The sequence below is a fragment of the Phaseolus vulgaris genome, chromosome 8 (assembly GCF_051622355.1).
Source record: "Phaseolus vulgaris cultivar YP4 chromosome 8, ASM5162235v1, whole genome shotgun sequence".
Lineage (NCBI taxonomy): Eukaryota > Viridiplantae > Streptophyta > Magnoliopsida > Fabales > Fabaceae > Phaseolus > Phaseolus vulgaris.
This window is the reverse complement of record NC_143505.1, coordinates 7,300,529-7,325,001: the sequence shown is the minus strand read 5'-3', so window position 1 is coordinate 7,325,001 and position 24,473 is coordinate 7,300,529. Positions and strand designations below refer to the sequence as shown.

Here is a 24,473-nt window from a genome sequence, read left to right as displayed (position 1 = left end):
TTGTGAAGAAATGCAAGTACCTTTGATAACTTAATAAAACTCTTGCTGTCTGTGGTGCATGATAGGCTAAGCTCTACGAGCTCTGTAAAACCTCTTTGCGAAACCTTACAAATTCTTTGAATTAGCAAATGGAGAGAAACAAGGAAATCTACATGCAAGAACTCTTAGTGCTATCCAAGAAGGAAGTATGTACAGTAAATCCACATGGGGGCAATGGAACCAATGCTACAAAACATTAATGGTTCAATTTCGTAAGACGAGATACCCTTTCAAAGAAGATGGGGCACATGCTTGGGCTGAACATGATGTCCTCCCTCATCCATTCTGGTGCCACTCTTTCGAATGTGCCTAGAGATATGACATGGTACAAGAGCTCTGCGTCTTCGTTACTAGGTGATTTGCTAATCCACGATATACTGAAGGAGTAACCTATCAAGGTTAAATGAAAGAAACATGTTAACCAAGCAGAGTTATATATCTGCAAAATGTTTGATGGCTAGAACTTTAGTTAAAACTTGTGACCAAGATCAGCTTTGTCAAAGAATGGACCACAAATGAAACAAAGGTTGTGGTGAGCTGAGAATAAAATAACTTTGAATTCAGAGTTAAAAATGAATGAGTGTCCAAAAACCGACACTTGTTACTTTAGCCCCTAGAAAGAAAACATGGATATTATTTAAAGAGAAATTATGAGAAGGCAGGAAAATGAGGAAGAGTAAAATTTCACTGGTAACTGAGTGTCTTGTCAGCTCAGCCCCATTCTACCGTCATCTGTCAGATAATGACAGAGTATCTTCACCTTTCTTTTCGTGCAGTGCTTTTATGACTATCACACAACTAGATCTATGTGTCCTGTTTCGATGCTCTATCTTTAAAAAAATAAAAAATAGAACCCAGTAACTCTCCCTATTTGTATGCAATTTATATTTATATTACTATATGTCAGGTTATTTGGTGTGTTACACACTCGACATGATAAGAGCTAATCATGCCTACATTATTTACTTCTTTTGTGTTTCCTTCTCATCCTATCTACCTTACTTTATCTTGAGCCTTGACCACCAAACAATCCATCAGAATTCCAGAAATATGTACGTATTGAAATACTATAGTCAAGCATGTTAATTATCAACATTCCAACAAACTACTAACTCAGAAAAATGTATAATAAGACAACAAATTCGTTATAATCCAAAATTATGAATTACCACTCGATTGATGCAGTACAGAAAGGCACATTTGTCCAGATTGATCGATAATTGATAGTTTCATACCCAGTGCATACTCAAAAAGAACATGAATGAGGCAGCTATCATGTCCACTTTCCAGTAAAGCAATGCCTGTAAAACGCAATGAAGGACATATTAAATATACCAAAATCGCAACCAAATGGTTCACACACAAAGCACAAATTACAAGAGCTAATACCAACCTGATTGATCATTAGCCTTGGTACAACGCTCCAGCAGCTTTTTTACAGCATATTAAAATGATTACAGCATATATATACATATATAAACACATACTTATATCCATTTTTAGGGTTTTAAATGCTCACCTTACCAGAAGCAGTCTCTTTGCAAGTCTCCACAGAATTACCTTCATTTTCAAAAGATATAAGCCTTGCTTCTTTCTCCAAAGCAATCTGCCTTTTCCGTTTTCTTGTCATTCTTACAGATGAGCTGTTAGAGTTAGCCTTATTATTTAAATCAGATGTTCTGTCCTGGTGAAGCTTTAGCAATTTTCCCACTTCTTCAGAAAGAGCTTCATCTGCCATAGTTTACAACCAAATCATCAATAGAGAAGAAGAAATGAAATTGAAGTACATTCAAGGACAGGTACATAGTAATACTGTAGTGAACTTACATTCACAAAAGAGGCAATGAAACATAATCAAATTCCAACATTGAATACAGATTCCCATCAAAGTTCCAAACAAAAAGATTAACTAGGTAGCGATTATAATGGTAAACCACACACATTGGTTTCTTTTTCAACAAGGAATTCATCAGAAAATTATGAAAAGTAAAACTAAAACAGTTTCAGACTCAAAACAATTAACTAAAAACTAAAATTAGTTAACTAAATTCACTTGCAAGTCTGAACACATCCGAAGGATTAATAACTACTACATTCTTTGTTTTTTGGGAGAATAAGTAAATCACTGACTAACTTTAAAGAATCATGAAAGTCTCATTGAAAGGAAAAACAGATTCACTCTGCCAATGGCAAAGAATTCTGCCTGATATAAAAAGTCTTGGGTCTGACAACCTAACTGATATTTATGACTTTGCTAGAAACATAATACACATTAAAAGTACCAGCATGAAGGGGAAATTTGCCTGTTTTTTCTTTGAAGTAAGCGAATGCCAAGTAGAAAATTATGGCGTCATTTGATCCACGTAACTGACACTACTTTGGGAAAAGGCTTTTGGTTATTGTAGAAGGGACAATAAGACTAATGGTAGCTCCAGACACCAAAATTGCAGGCATCGGGTGAATAGGTGAGATGAACAAATCCAGTGAAAAGGGAACAAAGAAAACATTACAAAATCAAAGAATTGTTATATTACACTAATAGTCATATGCTCCTCACAATACTCATTACCTGATTGAATGTGCTACCAAACAAAACTCACCCACATACAAGTGGAAATTCTTTTATTTAAGCAATTTCTGATAATATATTCCACCAACTACACAAAAAGGCTGCAAAGTTTTAAATAAGAGAAAAATAGGTTGAACTTCAAAAATTTGAAACCTTATAATTATTTAAATCCGTTAAAGAAGTATTATTTCCAACAATTACTTTATTATTATTATTATTATTATTATTATTGTCCATGTGCATCACGAACTTAAATAAAAACTTTATCAACATCCATACTAAAATATTTTAACAACCATTTAATTTAAATTCAAGTAAGAACCACAAAAGCAATCGAAAGTCTCACTTTTCTGTCTTTCCTCCACCAAAAGCATCTGACAATCTGTAATCTCTTTATTCTTGGTGGCACTGAAATTTAAAGTAAAAAACTTGAGTAAACCATCAAAAATAAAACATTCCTTAAAAATCAACAACAGAAAAGAAATTAAAAAAGGAAAAGGTTAATCATATAATTCAGTCTTATATGAGTTGCAGATTCTCAATTTGGTCTCTATAGATAGAAAACTGCTTAAGCCAATCCCTATACTAGTAAGCGTTAATGGTTTGGTCCCTGCCACCATCAATCCCCTTATACATTCTTAACACATTTGTAATTTGGTTCCTATTCGTGCAGATCAAATTAAGAATCACAAGAGGTTAACAGTCAAAGTATGACAACACTGACTAAACCAGCAAGGCATGGGTAAGAATCAATTTAATAAATTTTTATATGTAAAGACCAAATTGAGAATTTACGACCTGCATATGAACTAAATTATATGCTTAAAACCCAAAAAGCTGCATTTTTCAAACTTGCCTGAGTGAAGCCAATTCAGTTCTCAACTCATTGACTTGTCCAAGAAGCTCTTCCTTTTCGCTTTTCAAGTGCTCAATCAACTCTTCCGCAGCTGCAACACCCAAAGTCTTCAAAATTCATAACACGTTCGTTGCTCTTCCGGTAAGTCACGCAGAAAGGGACCGAGAAGAAACGTACCGGACATATAATTCACGAATTTAACTTCTTGCTCTTTGTTTAGATTATCCAAATCAGAGAGTTTCTTAGACTGCAACGAGAAAGAAAACGAAGAATCAGTGACAAAGCGTAATAATCTTGTCGGTTATTGAAGAAAGAACAAACCTTGAGTTTGGTGTACTTGTCGTAGAGCTTCGAATACAGAATCTCCATTGCAGATACACGCGATTTTCACTTCACTGGTTTGGGACTGGCGCACAAATTCAAATTAGGGCTCGTTCAATTTGAACAATTATGCGCACCGTTTTTTACTTTATTTTTTCTTTCTAACTCTTGGGTCGGGTCCCAACACTTCAATTGGTAACCCGACCCGTTTATAATTGGATATCTTTTGGTGAGCCCAATTCAATCCGTTCAAATTTCAAATGTTTTGTACCAACTTAGTTGGACTCGTTAATTTTGTTTTGAATTATCTTAATTTAACTTAGGGTTAATATTCTTTTTAAAAATATACATTTTCCAAAAATAGTGAATTGATAATAATAAACTTTTATTTAGTAAATTATATTTTGTATAATATGATATTATAAGAAAAACAATTAATAAACCTAATGAAACCAATGCCTCTACTCCAAGATCACTCCTTTTATTATGTTTAACATTGTCTTTTTGCCAAATCATTTAAATAAACACAAAAAATAATATGAAGTTAAAAATTCATAAGTTTACAAAATTATTTTATGATAAAATATTGACTATTAAATTTCTATGTAAGATATCAAATAATCAAATAGCCCACAAAATATTTAATGTTTATAAAAATTTGTAAATTTTAATTAAGAAACAAGGTCGCTCATTATTATATTCTTATTTGATTATTATATTAATATTTAAAATTATTATTGTAGTAAAATGATTTTCTACATGATAATAACGACTAAAGACAACTTCCATAAGTTTTATATTTATTGAGATGAAATCTTTATCCTTTAATTACCAATCAAGTTCTATATTTATCCTGATAATATTCAATTTTAAAAGATATTCATTATACTTTTATTTAACAATAAATTATTAGAATTTGAAAATAATATTTTTTTTGTGAACAAGATAAAGTTTAAAAGAAATATTTTTTTATTTAAGAAAAAAGGCTAAGGTTAAGTAATTTAATGTTAACCTAAAAAGAATATAAGTTAAAGGCTTAACCTAATATTTATTCAATCCCACATTGGTCATATAAAAATAGCGTTAAAAATAACAATAGCATAAGCTTGTAGTTAAGAAACATTAAAGCATATTCATGCAAGTTGATTAGAATTTTGCAACTTGTTTTATCTAATGACATATGATGTCTGTTTGTTCTGTTTCTTCTCTAATTGTAGAAGTTTGGTGAATGTCAAACAATAGAAAAGGATACATGCAATTTCATTTGGCTTTGCTGTTTAAGGAAAATGAAAAATTATAGTCCAATGTTGTTACATTTCTCAAAGTAGGCAAATTTTCCTGTTATCCATATTTTTTTTTAAATTCTAATCATACCCTTTTGAGTAAATATTAGAATTTTTCGTTCGCTTATTTTTTTCCAAATTTATAACACTCCTTTACAATAATGTATTATGAATTGTAAAAGTCAAAAGATAATTCTAAATCTAAAAATATCTTAAATATTTTATAATCTAGATTGTATACATAGTATAATAAAGAGTGTTATGGATAATACAATCGGAAGTTATTACTGAATTCAAGAATACCTTCTAGATTCTGTAATATTCTGTAATATGAAATAATTTTTTTTTAAAATAAAATATATTATAAATTGTGGAATCCAAGAGGTGTAAATAGAAAAAAAAATACCATTTCTAGATTGTAGAATTCAGAAGTATTTAAAATTTTTAAAGACAAAATGAGAAGCTCCAGAGTTGTAGGAAGAAACAACCCCCAAAGAGCTGTTTGGGTTTGAAAGTATGTACCCACGATGTTCTTTGCTATACGTGCATTTCTTTCATGTTCTGCATCACACCACCAGTTGAAATTGCAAAGTAAAATTTTGGGTTTCAAATTCTTGTAACCATCGAAACAGTATTTGTAGACACAGAAGCACATTCCAACTGGAGTAAAGCATTCCATGCATCGGTCATGTTAGCATCATGACTGAATTATTGACAATATTGCTTAAACCATTTCAATGACAATAAGCATTAACATTTGACTTTGATTGAACAGATAAGGAACTCCATGAGAAAACAACACCAAAAATATTTAAGTACTTGTCCTTTTCTTATTTAAGATACTTCAACCACCTTCCACCTCATTATTTTGTTAGGATGGTTTCATGAGTTTTTATTTTCAGTTAGAGAAATGTTGAAAGCCAACCAAGGAAAACATAGAATAAAGAATATTTAGAGATACAAAATCTGAATAGCAGCAGAATTTTGAGTTGATATCTTCTTTATATTCTAACAAAGTTTAGCTATCTTATCATAGCTCAGTAATTGGCTTTACATGGATTGCATTGTAACAAATAACTTCACCCATGCACAAATGTATGTGTCATCAAATCATAATTACCGTAAGAACCCAAAAATTGATTATGAATGAAGATAACCCACCTCAAAGGAAAAACAAAAGATCCATGTTGATTTCTTCTTCTTTGTTCATGTAAGGGGTACTCTGCATGTATGCTTCACAACATGGTGGGACTGATTCAAGTGTCCGATGTAACCGAAGGTGGAAGGTAACTTCCTGGCCTTGATTTCCATCCTTTGCGGCTCCTGTATTCCTCTATAGCCTGGAGTCTAAGTCTCTCCTGAGAAGCATTCTTGAATGCCTTCATTACACAAACAAAACATTTTAGTCAAATGACCATGGTCTGAACCATTTTGGAAAGCAAACAATTTCAAGTACTTTACCTTAGGAGGAACAGATAGCTTTGGTGGGGCTTGAACAATATCTCCAAATCTTATTTTTTCATGTCCAGGGAAGTCCAGTTTTTCATCTTCATTGGATTTTTTGTGCTTCTTCTTTTTAGATTCGAAATACCTGAAGAATTTAAAATGTCCTGTGTTATTCTTTTAATCTAAAGAAATTTCACCAGTTCAACTTCAAATGCCATATTAGCCACCTCAAATATAACAAAAAGTATTTATTTGTTTACGCATATTGTTAGGCTCACATAAAACAAGGAAAATAAGCACTGGTATAAATACATCTACATGGATACAACCAAAAATGAGCATTGAGACATCAACATGGATACAACCAAAAAATTCTTCAATTTGTTGCAATATTAATAAGATTTTATACTCTTTTTGAATGCACCATTTGCATTTTACAGTAAATGCAATACTAACAATAAGTGATAAGGAAAGATGAATTAAATCTGCTGATAGACTTCACATAGAAAGAACAAAGTACACTCTCTAAACCCAATAGGAAAAAGGACAAATATGAAGGCTTTTTCTCACTTACTTTTTCTTACGCTCTCGTCTTTTCAACTGGGAACTTGTTTTATCCACTTCCATTTCAAACCTGAGATCTTTAACCTCCTTCCTTTTCCTTTTTTTCTTTTTCTTGTCAGCTGCACCACTTTCCAAAAGTTGTTCCTCAGTCCTATTCATATGTTGGGGCTCCTTCAATTGTTCATTAGTATTCCCCTCCTTGACATCTATGGTTCGAACATCACCTTTGTCCTTTGAAGCAGTCTTCTGCTCAAACGATCATCCAATAAATACACAAACAAGACATATCTTTATATAATAACCTATTAATCATAAATTCTTGAATCTTGGTAAATACTCTCACAAATGCAGTTTTCTCATGTTGGGTGAAATTTTATTTTATCAAATACCTCAACCTACATACATATCTTCTATTGCACTGAGTGCCGCAACCCACAAGGATAAGACAGATAGAACTTTTAATATACAACCAAGTTCAATACAAGTGATAAACAACAGAAAGAGGTTTTTTAAAAAAGGGTCTTTGACCATGATTTTATCCTCGTCGTCAAGGTTTTTTAGGTCCCCACAACCAGAGTGACCAATTCAAGAGTCACTGCATTTTAAAGCTTCTAAAAGCATCAACAATTGCAATGAAACCATAATGAAAGTACAAAACAAATACTGAATATGCAATGTGCATATTATTCCAATTCAAGAGTCACTGAATCATAAATCATTACAGTAAGGGAGCCAACAAATGCATCACGAACTCACAATCACAACGACGGACATTCCTAAATTCTATTACAATAAAGCAACAAATTCGTATTAACCAAAACAAACGCAATTCTTACACCACTTATTCATAAACCATCAAAGACAATTCAAATAAACACATAAATACCGAGCAACAAATTAAAAAAAGAAAAATGATTAAAGATTACATTTTGGGCATGCCCATCATCGATATTTTTGTTCTTTGACGACCCATTAGCCCCTGAAAAGATAAGAGGCGTATGAGAAACAGAAAAGAAGATATGGAAGGTGAGAGAGAAAGAGAAGGACCATTTTGGTGTTGAGAGAAAGACATGATTTTGCGGAGTTTGGAAGGCAAAGCCTCGAGCTGGGAAGGATTTGGTGGGGGAGGGAGGGCACTGTAGCCACCATGAGCAGCCCTGTAGTTCTTCTCTCTCCTTCTCTTTCCCTTACCCCCCATCTCTCTCTCTCTCTCTCTCTCTCTCTCTCTCTCTGTACTGTAAACACTAATCAAAGAAGCAAAATCAGTAGTTCGTAATAGCGGTGAATGCAGATTGTGATTGCGGAGTTGAGGTGAACGAAGTTTGGGAAGCGGCGATTTAAAGGAAGAAGAATAAGAAAAAGCTGCGGCGGTGGATGGTTGTGATAGCAGAAGGGAATGCGGAAGTTTCAGCAAAAAGAAGAGTTTTCTAGCCGTCGATGTCTTATAACATACCATAACCTAGTAAGTAAGTGACTCTGCTCCGTTTAGTTTTAAATTCGGTGCTTCAATATCCAAAATAAGTAAATAATTATTTTATTTTAATTTAATAATTTTAATATAATATACCATCCATTTTAAAACAATACATTTTTAAGCTCTTTTTAAAAAAAATAATAGTCATTATAATTTTTAAGGTATTTTTTTCCTAATTATACTTGTATATAATTAAGAATGATTTAAGGTTGTTATTTGATTGATCAATACCTATATAGCACAGATACGAAAATGGATACTGACACGATACAGATACGGACACGGAGATACGCACAATATCTAAAATGTAAGATACGGAGACACAAATCTATATATTATATAATTTTGAATTATATAAATTGAAAATAAATATTTATGAGCAAAAGTATATTTCATATTCTTTTAGGAGCAAAAAGATATTTTTTAAGAATTTGTTTCTTATTCTTATAATCATAATAAAAATTTATACAATAAATTTGAGTTTTTAAAAAATTATTGTATTTATACCTTCTAATATTGGGTTAGAATTTTTAAAAATCCAACAAATATTTTTTGAATTAAACACTTCACCGATAAATGTTCTACGAGTGTTAACACCGATACGCCATTTAAAAGAAGTGTCTTAGTCTCATAGTTTCTTTTTAAATTTAGGTTTTTGCTATTTTGGTTTAATAACAAAAGTTAAATCAGTGAAAAAAAATCTCATATTGAAGGCAAATTTTTCGTTCACCATTTCAATTTCAACATGTACTCACCTTTCAAAATTACTCTCTATTCCAGATTTGAAAATCAGAATTAAAAAAATACAATTCAAAAATCAAAATTTTATTTTGAAAAAATAAATAATGCAAAAAATATATTTTAGAAAAGAAATTTCAAAACACTGAAAATACATTCTGAAAAATATTTTTAGAATTCAAAAATATGTACCAAAAATCCAAATCTATAAATATATTTTAAAAAAAAGTCCTGAAAGTATTTTTTTTATTTACACTCCTTTTATTTAAAGTTATTTTCGTAATTTTGTAGGAGATTTTTGTTACTTCAATGACAAATATGACAAATAGGATAAAGGTTCAAATTGATATGATGTAGGAAGAATTTTCTCTAAAACTAAATTTAACAATACGTTCAATCAAACAAGTGCTTAATATCTTGCTGATAAAAAAAAAGTGCTTAATATCTTACCGATTAGAGATGAATTCTTGGTACACCTTCAATCATACATGTCGCTCACCTCTAACGTCATCACTTTAGTAACTCCACCCTTGAAACAAACACAAAAAATACCTCCCTCTCCTTCCACTTGGAAACAAACACACACTTAATATCACAGTCATAACATCTCTCACCTCTAGTATCATCACTTCAACAACCTCTCATTTTCACCTTCTAAACAAAAAAAATAAATTTCGGATTGCACACTTCAAAATACAAATCAATGAATTTAGTGTATCTTGAATTGAAAATACAAAATTTGTATTATAGATTCTAAAATTTAGAATACAAAATTTGTATTTTGGATTATAAAATTCAAAATAGAGACTAAAATTTATAATGCGGATGGTAGAATCTGAAAAACAAATTTATATTCTAAATTATATAATTCCAAATGCAGAGATTTTGTATTATGAATTCTGCAGTCCAGAAATTTTTTTGTATTATGATTGTAGAATTAAAAATATAAAATATATAGAGGTAAATTTCAAAATGGATAATTTTAATATTTTTAAAAATATGAAACTGCCAGAAAAACACTATAGAGGTACAACAAATTTATCCATCTTAAATGATTTAATACCCGTTACAACCGTAAAGATAAAGCCTACAATATCACAAATTACTCAAACTCACCACAACTATTCTAATAATAGCTAAAGTTTTTTACTAGACTTAAAGTGAATTAGTTTTTTTTTATCACCAATCATGTTGATGGTACCTTATATTTTATATAAGTGGTTAACATTGGAGTTTATCATTTACAAATTCGTATGTATGAGATCAAATAATAACTATTTACTAATATTTTAAATGGGATATCCCCAGTTAAAATAAGGTGAGACAATAAAATATGCCTAAAATTGTGTAAGTTCCTTATCGTTCAAGCTTAAAGAGAGGTCCCAAATATATGCAACGATTAACCATATTTTAGGCTTGACTTTGTGACCTCTTTAAACTTTTTTAACACATTTTAAAATTGACCAACTAAAAGTCTTAGCAAAGGCTGCACATATTTTAATTATTTAAAAACGTCTTAATAATAAACAATCAATTTGATACAGTAGAAGCATTTCCTCGTCAGTAACATCGACTTTGATTCATGGAGTAGTTTATATAACGAGATATTTGAAAAAGTAAGAACTGAAATTTGGTTATTATATTAACAAATATTGACCATTCAAACCTCAAAATCTAATCAATCACCACATCTGAAAAGCAGAGCATTACAAGAAAGAATAGCTACTATTTTTTAATTCTCTGTAATAAAAAAAATGGTAGGACAAAAATGGCTCAAACCTCAGTCGGAACTCAGAAGCTTGTCCAATATTAACACTATAGCACAACCGGAGGAGCAAAGAACCCTCTGCCAAATCTAAAAAATCTAACACTAGTGGTAACAGTAGGATGTTACATATGCCACAAGACTAAACCATAGGGGTGCAACCAATATGCTTACAAACCTGTGTCATAACCAACCTAACTTTCCTAACTGATTGTGTGTAGAAGATCTGTAACCCAGTAACGTATACCCTACAAGCTATGATTTTATGAGAGGCTGAAGTCCATCACCTTCCCAGCCAAGCTTGAGCATTTGATCGACCACTTTCAAGCTTAACTGCAAACAGTAAGTAGCAGTATTAATAACCATCGAATGGAACAGTTTAGACATTAGAACAATTAGAGGCGCAATTGAGAGATTTATTTAGATAAATAGTTGGCTTTCATTTCATGCACATAAAAAGTTCACATCTCATCGGTGGCTGTCATCACCTAAGCTTCAAATGTGGTAAGAAGAATAGTGGAAATTCCACATCATTTAAAGTAACGAGTATTAGCGCAAAATATTTTGATTCTGTGCACTTGGTTGGTTCTAGAGAATACACAGAAACATCAAACTACACAGATGAGATGTAGTGACTACTAATATTATGCACTTTAAGAAACTGCATGGGCAAATATATGAAGTTTGTTCTGTCTATCAGTTTACAATTCAGGAGAAGTAAAAAAACTCAACTTCAAGGACCATCGGTATTTCATAAGAAAGATTTAACTTACAGCCGGATCAGTAAAGATTATCAATTGTTTATCCAAAGTTGAAACCAAAAGATTTGTGTTATCCTTGTTTAGAGCCAGAGCTGTGATATCCTGCCCTTCTTTCAGCTTCAATGCATGAAATACCTACAAAAAAAGTAGGAGACTCGTGATCTTTGAGAAAACTGCCTAGCATTGTTGGGAACCCACAAAAAATGCTGCTATAAGAATATCTAATTTGTTTCATTTGAAATCAATTATTTTTTATTTGAAAATACATATCTGCAGATGATTTTTATAATAATTCTACTACAAGACAGGAAATAAAAAGCTTGCTTTGATTGTTGCTCTTTCAGATCAAATGCTTGGTTATGGTATATGAAAATGAGGAATAGAAAGCAGCACTTTAATGTGTGATAAAACGTAAATGCAAATTTAAATATGAAATTTTAATGTTGTACCTCCAGCGTGTGCATATCCAGGAAGCAAATAGAAGGCGATGGAACATCTATTCCCGTGTTTTCCAAAATTTCTTCTGTTTCTGAATAAAAATCATCACCTGACTTACTTGAGTTGGGACTACTATTATAGGGTTTGGGACTATTATTATAGGGTCTACCATTTTCAAGGGAATTTATTCCAATCAAAGCGCTCATCCCATCAACAGAAATTTCTATGCAATTGATACTGCAAAAGATAGATAATTGTGCTCTTGCAATCGGAGTACCATTGAGTGTAAAAGTACTGAGAGTATGCTGAGATTCATTCCAAGTCAGTACAACCCCCTCAGAGGAAAGGCAGACAATATGGGCTTCCACACCATCAAGCCTTCTAATTAAACGCCCCCTTCTTATAGTGTGCAAGAGGACATCTGATGAATGGGAGCAAGAAACAACTATTCCAATATCCGAGTTAACACAACAACTAAGTATTTCAGTGTGGTGGCCCCGAAGTACCTGTATGGGACCCTCAATTCGACGTCTCCTGTCTTTTTCTAGCATGTGCGATGAACCATTACTAGTTGAAGATGACGTGCCTGTCCCAGTGGAATGTTCTGACATGACACTTGTGTGAGACGCAAGTGCCCTATGTATTCTCCAGAGTAATACTGTTGTGTCTCGGGATCCTGTCACTAGGTAGTTACTATCAGGCGAAAGACCGAGGCATGTTACAGGAGCACAATGCCCATAAGCTGTTTCTAATGTTTTAGCTCCATCTGAGGATATTAGTTTAATACTATTATCAGCATGCCCACCTAATCAATCAGAAGCAAAACTACAAAATTAGACGTCAAATATTAAGTATGCAAAATCAACTACAACAAAATGTAGTCCATGTTTCTAAACTCTGTAAGATCCAAGAGGATGAAAAAAATATAAGTTATTTTAAACAAAAAACAGATGAACTACTTCTCAGTAAATGTTACTTGGAAATATGGCAATTCAAGTGAGCAATGCAGACCAGCAATCAAATTTAAAATGATACTGTAAGGTCGTGAATATAAAGGAAGATACAAATGATATCATTCATATATCCTGATAGTGAATAATTATATTATAATTTATTATTCAACATTTGGAACTAAAATTTGAGCATCAGTCTTGGGCATTTAGCTTTATAGGTTACAGAACTACAGAATTGTAGATATTACAATGATTGAGTATACTAAATTTGATCACTTATACAAGCAATATTTTAAAAATTGGATTTGTAGGTGTAAACACTGCCTCTCGGCTCATGGTTCATTCGTTCAACGATGTTGACTTGTGGTTGAACCGGTAACAATTAAATTTATTTTTTTATATTATATATTATTTGAAGTAATAAAAAATGTAAAGTTATAAGAAATCAAGATATAAAAAAAATAAATTCATATAAACAACTAAATTATATGTTTCATAAGATAAAAATATTAGTAATGGAAAAAATTATTCATAACTAAGTGTAAACCTTAAATGTGTTTTTTATTTATCTTAAAAATGTTTTAGGTTAAATTTAAATTAAAAATGGAAAAAATTGACAAATACTAGTTCAAACTGACTTTCTGCACAGTTTTGGTCTGGCTTTTTTGAAATGATGGTTTTGGGCTAGTGACTAGACTGATTTCCAGTCAATCCAGCCTTAAAACTAAGAATAAAAGGAAACATTATAACATGAAAATAATCCCACCCATTTATGGTTCAAATCCTAACAAAGATTCCATGTAATTGATAAATAGCATATAATTAATTCAAAGTTTTGCAAGCATGAGTATAAATCCATCAGAAGAGCTCGTTTCATAAACCAGAGGCAGGATATCAAAACAATCTTAAGCATTTCTAGATTTACCAGTAATAACTTCTTTGTTGCATGTTATAGAAACAATAGCTTGGCTTCTAATTCCAGAGACAGCAAATGCTACAGCTTGGGGGAATTGCCACTCGACAGAAGATGTGGGCGGTGCTTTGAACATGCGCATAATAGTACCACCAGCAGATGCTAACGTAGCTTTTCTATGTTGAAAGAGGAAAGGAGTACCCTGCCCATCAGGTGTATTTGGTTGCCACTTGTGTTGTACAACATGAGCTGCTGGTGCATCCATATCAACAACCACAACTGTATCTGAAGATGCATGAATGGCAGCAGCAGGAAGATTGCAGCGTTCTGGGAATGGAACATCATATGGTTTGACTTCTTTTGGATTACGGAATATTGTCTGATATTGAAATATAAGCACTGTCACGCACTTAACATTGAAAATGACAGTGTATTTACATACTCTATTATCAAGCATAGTAACTCTTTCATAAACAATAATAGTCACGGGTTTACAAAAATCTAATGCCAACAAATAGCATTTACATAGTTCTAGATTAAAAAAATTGTTTTAGATATCAGGTATCCCAACACCTTTCAAAGTCAGCACACATTTCCTAAAAAGAATACTAGTGAGCAGGCATAGTGAAAAATATTAAAAGCTACGTATTCCCAGTTACAACAGAAAGTGATTTCACTGATAAGAAAAACAGAAATGGAATTCCACATGACTATGTTGGATAATCTAATGAAGTGCCCAGAAAAGGGGAACTGTATCAACAAGAAGAATCTGAAAGATTATTTGACCAAAATTGCTAGCAACATGAAGTCAAATGAGTTCACAACTTGCTGTGAATACTGATAGTCAATACAGATGCAGCTTATGAGGAAAGTAGAATGTTGGAATAATGTTAATGTTGCTTACTTTTAGAACGCCATAAGCACAACTTTCTCGCACACATGCAAGCATGGCCTGGTTTCTTAACTCACTGTTTGTTTCAGTAACAATTGAGCAAAAGAAAATTGGGAGGGAAAAAGGATATAAATACTGCTACATTTCACTGTTTCTTTGAATAGAGAAGTTAGGACCCACTAGAAATGTTTTCCCTCTAAATTGGAGTAAAATGGGAAGGAAATGACTCTCCCTTTTCGTTTGGTTCAATTTTTTAATAATAGTAATAAATTTAAAAATAATTTTATGTTATGAAAAGATTTCAGATTAAAATTATTATTTTATCATTATAAAAGTAATTTTATCTAATTTATTTCTTTCCACTCATTCAAACAAGAATAAAAAAAAATCCTCAATACTTAATTATATCCGGTTAAACATTTTTTCCATTTTATTTCTCCTCTATTTCTACAATTATTTATTTCTTCTGTATTTCATTCCTAAACCCCAATACAAACAAACATAACAATGTTAAGGGAAAATTGGAGATAACTCCGTTGAGACCATGTTAAATAACACTAACATCCCCTCTAGTTTTAAAATAGACATTTAACTTTCGTATGTTTTGAATACAATGACATTCACATCATACATCTTATGTTTTTAATAAATGACACCCACTTCCCATATATTTTTACCAACGTGACATTCACCCTCTTTATTTTATTTATTTTTTATAAAAGATTCTTAATTTTTAAATTTTGAAACTTTAATTTTAAATTTTCATAAATTTTTAAAAAATATAAGAAGTGTGGGTGTTGTCATTTTATTAAAAATATAAGGGATGTGAGTATAATTTAGTATAACCTCAGGGAGCTAAGTACAATTTCCCCTAACATTGATGTAAAAAGCAAGATATCAAAAGTATTGAAGCTTTTTGGCACGCAGCCTTTCACTGGGCAGATATTGGAAAATTTTCATGTGCTAAAAGAAAAGTTTAATATACCAATTTTATATTGGCATTACTTCAGATGCAACAGTGATGGACTCGGTATCATTTGTTGAAATTTTTGTAAGCTAGGAGGAGCAGAATATTATTAAAAAAAAGAGATAAAAAGAAGACGTAAGGTGAAATATTTTTCTTAGATATAACAGCAAGGAGAAATAATGCAGTGCAGAAGAAGACTTCTCGAAGAGCTTTTAAGTCCCACTTTATGTTATACCAAGAAAAACCATTCAAGAGCACCAAGGACAAGTAATGAAAAACCATTGTACTCCAATTCATCAAATCAAGCATAAAAGTGAGGATTTCAAACCTGCCAAAAATATCACACAACAGCATTCAAAGCACAATGACAACACTTTTCCATTCTGACTCCTGCCAAAGTATGTTAAAAGCCTTTGAACTTGATCAACAATAAGTATGCGACTTTTGCTATTTAAACCTTACTTCCTTGTCTTTAATAAAAGAAACTTACTAAGTAAAGGGAGAAAATATACAAAAGAGAAAGAGGAATTTCACAACTATAAAACAGAAACAACAATGTTAAACAGAAGATCAATAGAATAAAGCTATCCTATCTCTTTGCACATCTACTAGCTAGACCCCATTTAAAAGGCTGTGAACTTTACATGATAAAAAGCCAAATGCTTAATCTTATCCAGACCAAGAGTAGTGCCACTGAAACCTTTTTAAAATATTTGCTGCATTACAGTCAAATGCACCAACGTTCCAAAACAAATTCACCAAAGTTTAATTGAACATTGCAGATGCACTAATAAAAACAAACATCAATGGAAAAAGCATTCGTTGGCTAATGAATCAACAATGTTGCCAGTTTTAAAGAACCCTCGTGTAATAAATTAGAGTGTTCAATCTTGAGAGATAATTCTCCATTAAATAAATCAGAAGGATAAGATGTAATCTCCTTTTGATGTAACTTCTCAATAAAAAATATCCAATGATCAGCTGTTACCTGCAAATGCAGAACTTCTGCTAATGGCATTTTCTTCAAGTGAGGAACAGTCAGAAGTTGGGACGGTGTTTGTCCAAAATAAGCAATCTGATCTTGTATGGCACACTGTTGTACCTTTACTTGTCATGAATAAAAGAAAATATTAATCCAAATAAACATGAATAAATTATGTTTTGGTTAGATTATGATGCAACAAAAGTGGTTTCCTAAAACCATCTTGCAACAGATGAATTTAAGGGTATATTACATGGTCTTCCCCTCAGATTAAATTTAGTATGAATAAATTTATACTAAAAACTTCTTTCACATGTCCCTTGATTTGTTATCTTTTAGGCATTATGTGTTTGGTTTGTGAATTTTATAAGGGAAGTATATGCAGTTCTTTAAGAGAATAAAGGTGTCAATGCATAATAAGAATCATAAATATGAGAAGGGACTTGGGTATAGTTTTTCTTCAGTAAGGCCTAGGAGCTAACCTATCAACAAAAAAAGGGATGTTGCTAAGTTATGGGAAGGTTAGCACAATTTTCCCAATTTATAATGCATAATTTTTGTAATAAAACTTTACTTAACCACTCAATTACAATTATTAGCAGCATATTTTTTGGATGTAATATAAAACTACTAATTAATTAGGTATCTTCACTTAATAGCTTTGAGCGTAGTTATAGTTCAAAACATGGTATCCAAGTCTTTGAGCTCAAATGGTCTAGAGTTCGATCTATGCAAAACAATCTTTTTATTCGTCACCCATTCAATTTTTCTTTAAAACTCATGCTAGACATCATTAGGAATTTTGACATCTCAACTAGGTTGACACCTCAAAATCCACCAATCATTTAGAATCACATGAAACATAACATAAGAGAGAGAAGAAGGGAATATAAAACATGGTGGACCAAACCAAATCCACAAGTAAATCCATTCAATTTACTTTTGTTGGAGATCTCACATCGATTAGAGATAAGGATATTTCATAGTATATAAGTGAGTGCAAACCTCATCTTATGGGCCGGTTTTGTAAGGTATAATTAGGCTTAAATTTAACTTCTTAAGATCGTTCCTATCGTACCACCCGCTATCAGACCTCTATCAAATCACCCATCAGTACATAGTCACACGCATGAGTTTGATTGGTCTCGGCGTGAGGGGAGGGGGAGTGTGTTGGAGATCCCACATCGACTAGAGATGAGAACATTTCATAGTATAGAAGTGGGTGCAAACCTCACTTTATGATATATTTTAATATTTTTTGGAAATAAAAATAATTAATATTTAAAATAGGAATGAATCCTCTATATAAGAAACAAATAGTAACATTTTTCTTCTTCTAAATATAAGAAACATAAACCACTTTCAAATACATAATTGTTGGGTCTATCATACCACCCGCTATCGGACCTCTATTGGATCACCCATCAATATATAGTCTCACGCATGAGTTGATTCGTCTCGGCGTGAGGGGAGTGTGTTGGAGATCCCACATTGACGAGGACATTTCATAGTATAGAAGTGGGTGCAAACCACCCGATTAAAATAATTAATATTTAAAATAGGAACGATTCCTCTGTATAAGAACAAATATTAACATTTTTTTTCTAAATATAAGAAACATAAACCACTTTCAAATACATAATTGTTAATTTCTTTTTGTACCATTAATTTATTGTGAAGTATATTAATGAGATATTCATTGTTGCTCGTGAAAGTGGGTGCATTTATCGTGTCATTAACAATATATGTTTTCTTATGGTTAAAAGAAAGACTCATTGAATTATTAGTGGTGTCATTATATATAACTTAACGCTTAAACTATTTAATTTTATGAGTATCTTTGAAATAGAATTTAGATTTATGACATTATTCATTAAAACTAACTAATTTAACTACTTTTATTCGTCTTCATACCTAGATAGATACATGTTCCTTGTTAGTTATAACAGTTAAAACTGTTTTACCTGCATCTTATGCAGTATTGGGTATTATAAATACCCACTCTTTTCTATTATTTGTAATAAAGAGCTATACTGAATACATCTTTATTGCATCTCTCTTTCTCTCCTTCAATATTTCCTTTCCTCCGTCAACCTTTTATGATATCAGAGCTAGCTATGGCTTCATCATCAACCATTGCTGCAAACAATTCTGAAAATTCTTCCCCCAAACCCGAGACTCTTCTTCCTCACATTTTTCATACACCCATACCCCTGAAGCTTGATCCAAATAATTTCTTGGTTTGGAGACAACAAGTCACTGCAACTCTCCGCAGCCTTGATCTACTTCACTTCTTGGAAGGCTCATGTATCTAACCGCATCTCTTCATTCTTCTCCTTCTGTTAATCCCAAATATATCATCTATGATCACCAGGATCAATCCATCCTAGCCTGGTTATTGGCTTCCATGACTTTCAGTATTCTCACCAAAATGGTTGGCCTGGATATGGCATAAACTCTAAACTCACTATGCATCCCAAACCAGAGCCCAAATCAAGAGACACAAACAGCTTCTGCGCACACCCAAGAAGGACTGATTTGTCTCTACCTATCTTCTTGAAATCAAGAAAACTGTCGACACCTTGGCTGCTGTGGGTTGTCCCATCTCTACCGAGGATCACATTGAAGCTATTCTTGTTGGGTTGTCTGATGAATATGATTCATTCGTCACATCAGTCACATCCCATCTTGATCCCTATACAGTAGAAGACATTGAATCTCTTCTCCTTGCTCAAGAAAGCCGTATCGAAAAAGCCAAACATTCAGTGGATCAGATTCTGCAGGCACACGTGTCCTCTGTTCCATCTTCCTTCTCCCAATCAAACTACAATTCTACCAAACCTTTTTCTTCAACCCACACCTCTGGTCTTGGTAAACAAAGATTTTCTTCCATGACACGTTTTTCAAACTCCAAGAACTACAACAAGGTTCCATCTAATACCTTTTCTTCTCGGGTGCAAAGTCAAATTTCCGGAAAATATGGGCACACTGCCCTTCATAGCTGACATAGGTTTGATTCCTCTACTCCCTCTCAAGTTACTGCTAACACCACTCATTTTTCTTCGCCTCTTAGTGATGATGAACCATCGATCCTTGGCACCCCAACTACTCTTGATGATCCTCTTTGGTACCCTGATAGTGGTGCTTTTCATCATCTAACTGCTCACAACACTAATCTTTCCACCAAAACACCATACACAGGTTCAGAAAAAGTCGCTATAGGTAATGGTTCACGGCTCCCTATTAAATCTATTGGCATTGCCACTTATACTAATCTCAATACACATAATATGTTTTCTTTACAGCATTTACTACATGTTCCCACTATATCCAAAAATCTGTTAAGTGTTTCTCGGTTTGCATGTGATAATCATGTCTTTTTTGAGTTCCATGCTGATATTTGTCTTGTTAAACATCAGGGAACAAACGAGATTCTGCTTCAAGGTCAGCTTAAAGATGGTCTTTATATCTTTCCTAATCTTGTTCATACTGCTCCTTGTTCTGCATACACCACTGCTGTTACACCTGGTTCCTCTACATATCATTTGTGGCACTCGCGTTTTGGTCATGCCCAACATAAAGTGATTCACCAAATTATGAAACGTTGTAATATACATTACAATGCTAAACGTGAATTCTGTGAGTCTTGTGTGGTTGGTAAATCGCATCAACTACCCTTTACTGCTTCTCAAACTATATACTCTAAACCTCTCCAACTTGTTTTCATTGATATTTGGGGCCTGTCCGCTACCCCTGCAGCTAATGGTGCTTGTTACTATATTTCTTTTGTGGATGCTTACACTAGATATGTTTGGTTCTACTTAATACACACTAAATCACATGCTCTAACTAAACTTGAAGTAGTATATTTTTGTGTATGGATTGGAGATCCATCGATGAAAAAATTATTAATAGATGGATTTTTATCAAATGGTTCAGGACAGATCTGGTTTTTAAATAATTTAGCAGATCAAAATTGAGTAATGAATTATTTTTATCCGATATATTATAATCCAAATTAAGATTTTTATGGTTCATCTCTTTTACCACCCATACTTCCTACTATCAGTCTTCTAATAAAAAGTTGACTCATAACGCAGGATAGGCAATCATCTGCATTGGTCAATGCTTCAAGCTCAAAGAACTCATGCATGAGGGGACATTATTAAGGAAGTGAAACAATAGATGTAATGGAAATGTGTCTCCATTACACAGTGAAAAACATAATTTATACTGTAACTAATAAATACAAGGATTTATAGTTATCCTAAGTGTCATAATAACATAGTAGTATACAGCATATAATAGCTTAAATATATTTTTAGGCTGCAAAAATATCATATTATAATGAATATCTTAAAAATTTAGGTTTGCTCTAATCCAAACCCCAAAGGGCTATAGAGTGAGAGTATTCGCCCACTTATATACACTATTCAGGCACTATCTGTAATAATGTGGAATCTGGTCTTTGTTTTCCTGATGTAACTGTTGGCCAGAACTCAGTGAGTAGAGCCACAAAAAAAAGATTGTCTGGTACATAAGTGTGTAATAACAGAGTGGATTTGGCAGTGATCTGACATTCTACAGGAATCAAGGACTAACCAATGTGGTCATTAAATGAAAAAGTTTACTAGATAGAAACCAACAAATCTGAAGGAGCAATGATAGTTCTAATGAAAGTTATAGATGGGTCATGGTTTCCCAACAAAAGAATTGCCTATAGTTGTAGCGTATAGGAGACTGATGTACTGCACTAAAGAGTATAAAACCTTCCATTCACTAGTGAAATGAGCCACCCAAATTGTAATCAATTAACAACACCAATAATAATAATTTGTTTTCTCTCTCTCACACTGAAAGTCTAACACTAGTGGACAATGGGCCTATCATTTTTAATGGCTGAGGATTACCTGTCATCCTCCTCAAGCACTGAATACCATGTTAAGGAAGAGAGAAACCAGAGACAATGAAATCCATTTGTCTCAACTACACAACTGAGAATATTATTCATGTAAAAAGCATTAAGTACAAGAGTTTTATTTATGTATGATTACCATACCATAATTACATTATGTATGATTAGCATATTTGCACACTATGAAACTTTAGGATTTTACTCAAAACAAATGAGTTAAAATATGGAGATGTGAAGGTAACATACTGGGTCAGAGATTTTATCAAGATCCACTGTCCCTTCATAGGTAGTATAAAAGAAAACGTTATTTGCTGTAACAGCTTCCTTGCCCCGTTGCTTATACCTGAGAAGATCAACTTAATTTTGTAAACCAAAATAGTTATAGATAGAATGGGTTAACCAACTTATGAAAATGAAAAGAAAAGAAAACAAGCAGCAGAGCAAAGCATCAAACATTCAGGTGAAATTAAAACATAGTTTAAAACCTACCCAAATATGAGGTCAATCCACTCGTGCAAATGAGCTGATACATACTCGCTCTCTAGAGCCTTCCGGTGCTTATGAATAAAATCAACTGGATTTTCAGCCCAAGCAGGAAGCTTTACGGTATCTGGTAAAGGAGAAGTAAGCTATTAACCATGATATCACAAATGACATTTTCAACAAACAAAACTAAAGCAGAAAACATAAATGAAACATTCCGTTGAAAGAAAAAGATTGAATGTATTTCTCAATATTTTTACAAATGTGATTACAGTCTAAATTTATAGACTATTTACAACCTAATTAAAGAAAGAAATAATAGATAATTAAAGCTATACAAATCAAATCAAATCACCAAAAGATATCAAATTTGTCCTAATAAATAGAAAACAGAATTTGCACTAATTATGGAATAATCATCTCCTAATTACACAACACATACCAAGCTTTCCTCCTGTTTGTGTCGTGCCAAAATCAATTGAATTTTCATTTGTGAGGACCTCAGATTGGTAAAATAGCTCAGGAACCTAAAAAGTGGAAATAAAAAATTCTTAATGATAATAGTTTCAATAACCATAATAAAAATTTAATATTAATAAAAAGCATCCTCCTATTGAAGACACCTAGGGAAAATCCCCCTAATGTATACAAATATATTCTTAAAATGTGAATGTAGCTAGCTCTAACTCAATCAAAAAATATCAGCCTGTAAGGTGATAATTTCTCCACTTATAAACTGTATTTTGGTATTATGCCTTGTCAATATAGTACTAAAGTTTTTCCCAATACACATACCAATTCCTTTACATCACTCATGTCCTCAAGAACTCCATTCCAAGTAGCAGAAATATCAGAAAACATTCGATCTGCATGGTCAAATTTTCCACCTTGCAGTTGGATTGCAAGGGTAGTGAACGGTTCAACCCTGACAAGATAATACAAAACCTGTAAAAGAAGATAATAAATATTAGTTATTCCAGAATCAGCAACTAAAAAACTCATGCAAGACAAGAGTTTACATACTGAGTAATTACTTCTATTGCTATTGTATTATAAAAAACAAAAGGGTAAAATTAGGCATCAGAGAACATAGTGATTATAATACACACAAAAAAGGAGGCTTGAATTCATGAGGCAAAAGAAACACGAAGCAGAAAGCAAAATATCAAGAAAACACAAGCTTAAAGATAAAATTCTTTCATATATTCACTTAGTTCTTTGTCTTGGGGCCAATATGTATATCGCTTAGACCTTACTAGATTGAAACTATGATTGCTAAATTCTGTAAATTGTAACTCAACTTCAGTACAAGCACTTGGATTTTAATTGTGTAGATGCTATACAGTCCTAGTTGAAATATTATTGGCAAGTCTAACTCTGTAGAATCAGGGTTTTTCCCTTGAAATAAGAGCTCTATTTAAAAGGATGTAATGCCCATTTCTTCAGAGATAGATTTTAAAAGCATCAATGAATTAAAAAAAAATAAGGCTATGTTGTTGATGACGATGATGATTAATATTAAGTTTTAGTAAGGAACATTTTATGAATATTTTTTCAGCAAAATGCTTCCAATTTGGTTGCACAGTGCTATCAAAAGCAAGACGTAGTGGTGCCTAAGAAATCATAGATATTGAGATTCTTCTCATTTTAGTTTACTATATAATTCAAGCCTTCCATGACGTGCAATTTTTGGCAGTCAACATGAAACATTCATTGTGAGGACTTTGATATTATTGAGTGCCTAAGTCTCAGATTGAAATGGTCAATGGAGTATTTATAAGTTTGGTTCTCCCCCGAAATTGATTCACTCAAATCATCCTGTACAGCTTCCAATTCCAATGCCTCAAACCTAAAGAAACACTCCAACCCATCTGCCACTAATTTTTCAGACAACAGATAGCCAACCAATATTGATAAAATCTTAAGTCATCCACTGCCTTACTTTACACACAGAATGAGAGATGCCAAAACAATTAATTAAAATTTATCTGAACGTGAAGTTACTAAAAGACCATTAATATAATAGTTTGTATAGTTGACTTTTGAAATCATAGGTACCAAGGGCAGCCTATCCCAATTAGGGTAGATTCATAATATCTGAATAATTTCTCTGT

General features: G+C 32.5%; 3 protein-coding genes across 7 annotated transcripts in view; all 3 read right to left on the bottom strand.

Annotated features, from left to right (window-relative positions):
- TTN9 (titan9) lies at positions 1 to 3,948 on the bottom strand. The gene is made up of 8 exons (XM_068632020.1): positions 3,786 to 3,948; positions 3,642 to 3,711; positions 3,465 to 3,555; positions 2,955 to 3,016; positions 1,559 to 1,770; positions 1,433 to 1,469; positions 1,209 to 1,340; positions 1 to 429 (listed from the first exon to the last, which is right to left on the bottom strand). The coding sequence occupies exons 1-8, from the start codon at positions 3,831 to 3,833 to the stop codon at positions 236 to 238; spliced, it is 846 nt and encodes a 281-aa protein (XP_068488121.1). The 5' UTR covers positions 3,834 to 3,948; the 3' UTR covers positions 1 to 235.
- Positions 3,949 to 6,039: 2,091 nt separating this feature from the next.
- Positions 6,040 to 8,580, bottom strand: LOC137823975 (coiled-coil protein). The gene is made up of 5 exons (XM_068629375.2): positions 8,126 to 8,580; positions 8,005 to 8,057; positions 7,089 to 7,324; positions 6,530 to 6,659; positions 6,040 to 6,447 (listed from the first exon to the last, which is right to left on the bottom strand). Exons 1-5 carry the CDS (start codon positions 8,532 to 8,534, stop codon positions 6,325 to 6,327), a joined length of 951 nt encoding a protein of 316 aa, XP_068485476.2. The 5' UTR covers positions 8,535 to 8,580; the 3' UTR covers positions 6,040 to 6,324.
- Positions 8,581 to 10,911: 2,331 nt separating this feature from the next.
- Positions 10,912 to 24,473, bottom strand: part of LOC137826382 (WD-40 repeat family protein / beige-like protein) — a 49,067-nt gene continuing 35,505 nt past the window's right edge. For 3 of the 5 annotated variants that reach the window (XM_068632329.2, XM_090293544.1, XM_090293546.1), the window contains 9 exons: positions 23,155 to 23,304; positions 22,802 to 22,886; positions 22,366 to 22,486; positions 22,123 to 22,219; positions 16,968 to 17,081; positions 14,133 to 14,499; positions 12,266 to 13,059; positions 11,829 to 11,951; positions 10,912 to 11,388 (listed from right to left, as the gene is read on the bottom strand). In XM_068632329.2, coding sequence (XP_068488430.2) covers positions 11,311 to 11,388; positions 11,829 to 11,951; positions 12,266 to 13,059; positions 14,133 to 14,499; positions 16,968 to 17,081; positions 22,123 to 22,219; positions 22,366 to 22,486; positions 22,802 to 22,886; positions 23,155 to 23,304 — 1,929 coding nt within the window. In that variant the 3' untranslated portion in view covers positions 10,912 to 11,310. Of the gene's footprint in view, positions 11,389 to 11,828; positions 11,952 to 12,265; positions 13,060 to 14,132; positions 14,500 to 16,229; positions 16,370 to 16,967; positions 17,087 to 22,122; positions 22,220 to 22,365; positions 22,487 to 22,801; positions 22,887 to 23,154; positions 23,305 to 24,473 lie in introns of those variants that run through there. The other 2 variants (XR_011083483.2, XM_068632331.2) reach the window with 2 other exon arrangements.

Excerpts from the sequence above, each read along its gene's own strand:
- TTN9 (XM_068632020.1), bottom strand. The coding sequence starts at position 3,833 with ATGGAGATTCTGTATTCGAAGCTCTACGACAAGTACACCAAACTCAAG. Across the intron at positions 1,341-1,432 it reads CAAGGCTAATGATCAATCAG|GCATTGCTTTACTGGAAAGT; the intron begins GTTGGTATTAGC and ends TGCGTTTTACAG. Across the intron at positions 430-1,208 it reads TGTACTGCATCAATCGAGTG|GTTACTCCTTCAGTATATCG; the intron begins GTAATTCATAAT and ends TAACCTTGATAG.
- LOC137823975 (XM_068629375.2), bottom strand. The coding sequence starts at position 8,534 with ATGGTATGTTATAAGACATCGACGGCTAGAAAACTCTTCTTTTTGCTG. Across the intron at positions 7,325-8,004 it reads ATGATGGGCATGCCCAAAAT|AAGACTGCTTCAAAGGACAA; the intron begins GTAATCTTTAAT and ends TCGTTTGAGCAG. Across the intron at positions 6,660-7,088 it reads AGACGAGAGCGTAAGAAAAA|GTATTTCGAATCTAAAAAGA; the intron begins GTAAGTGAGAAA and ends TAAATTCTTCAG.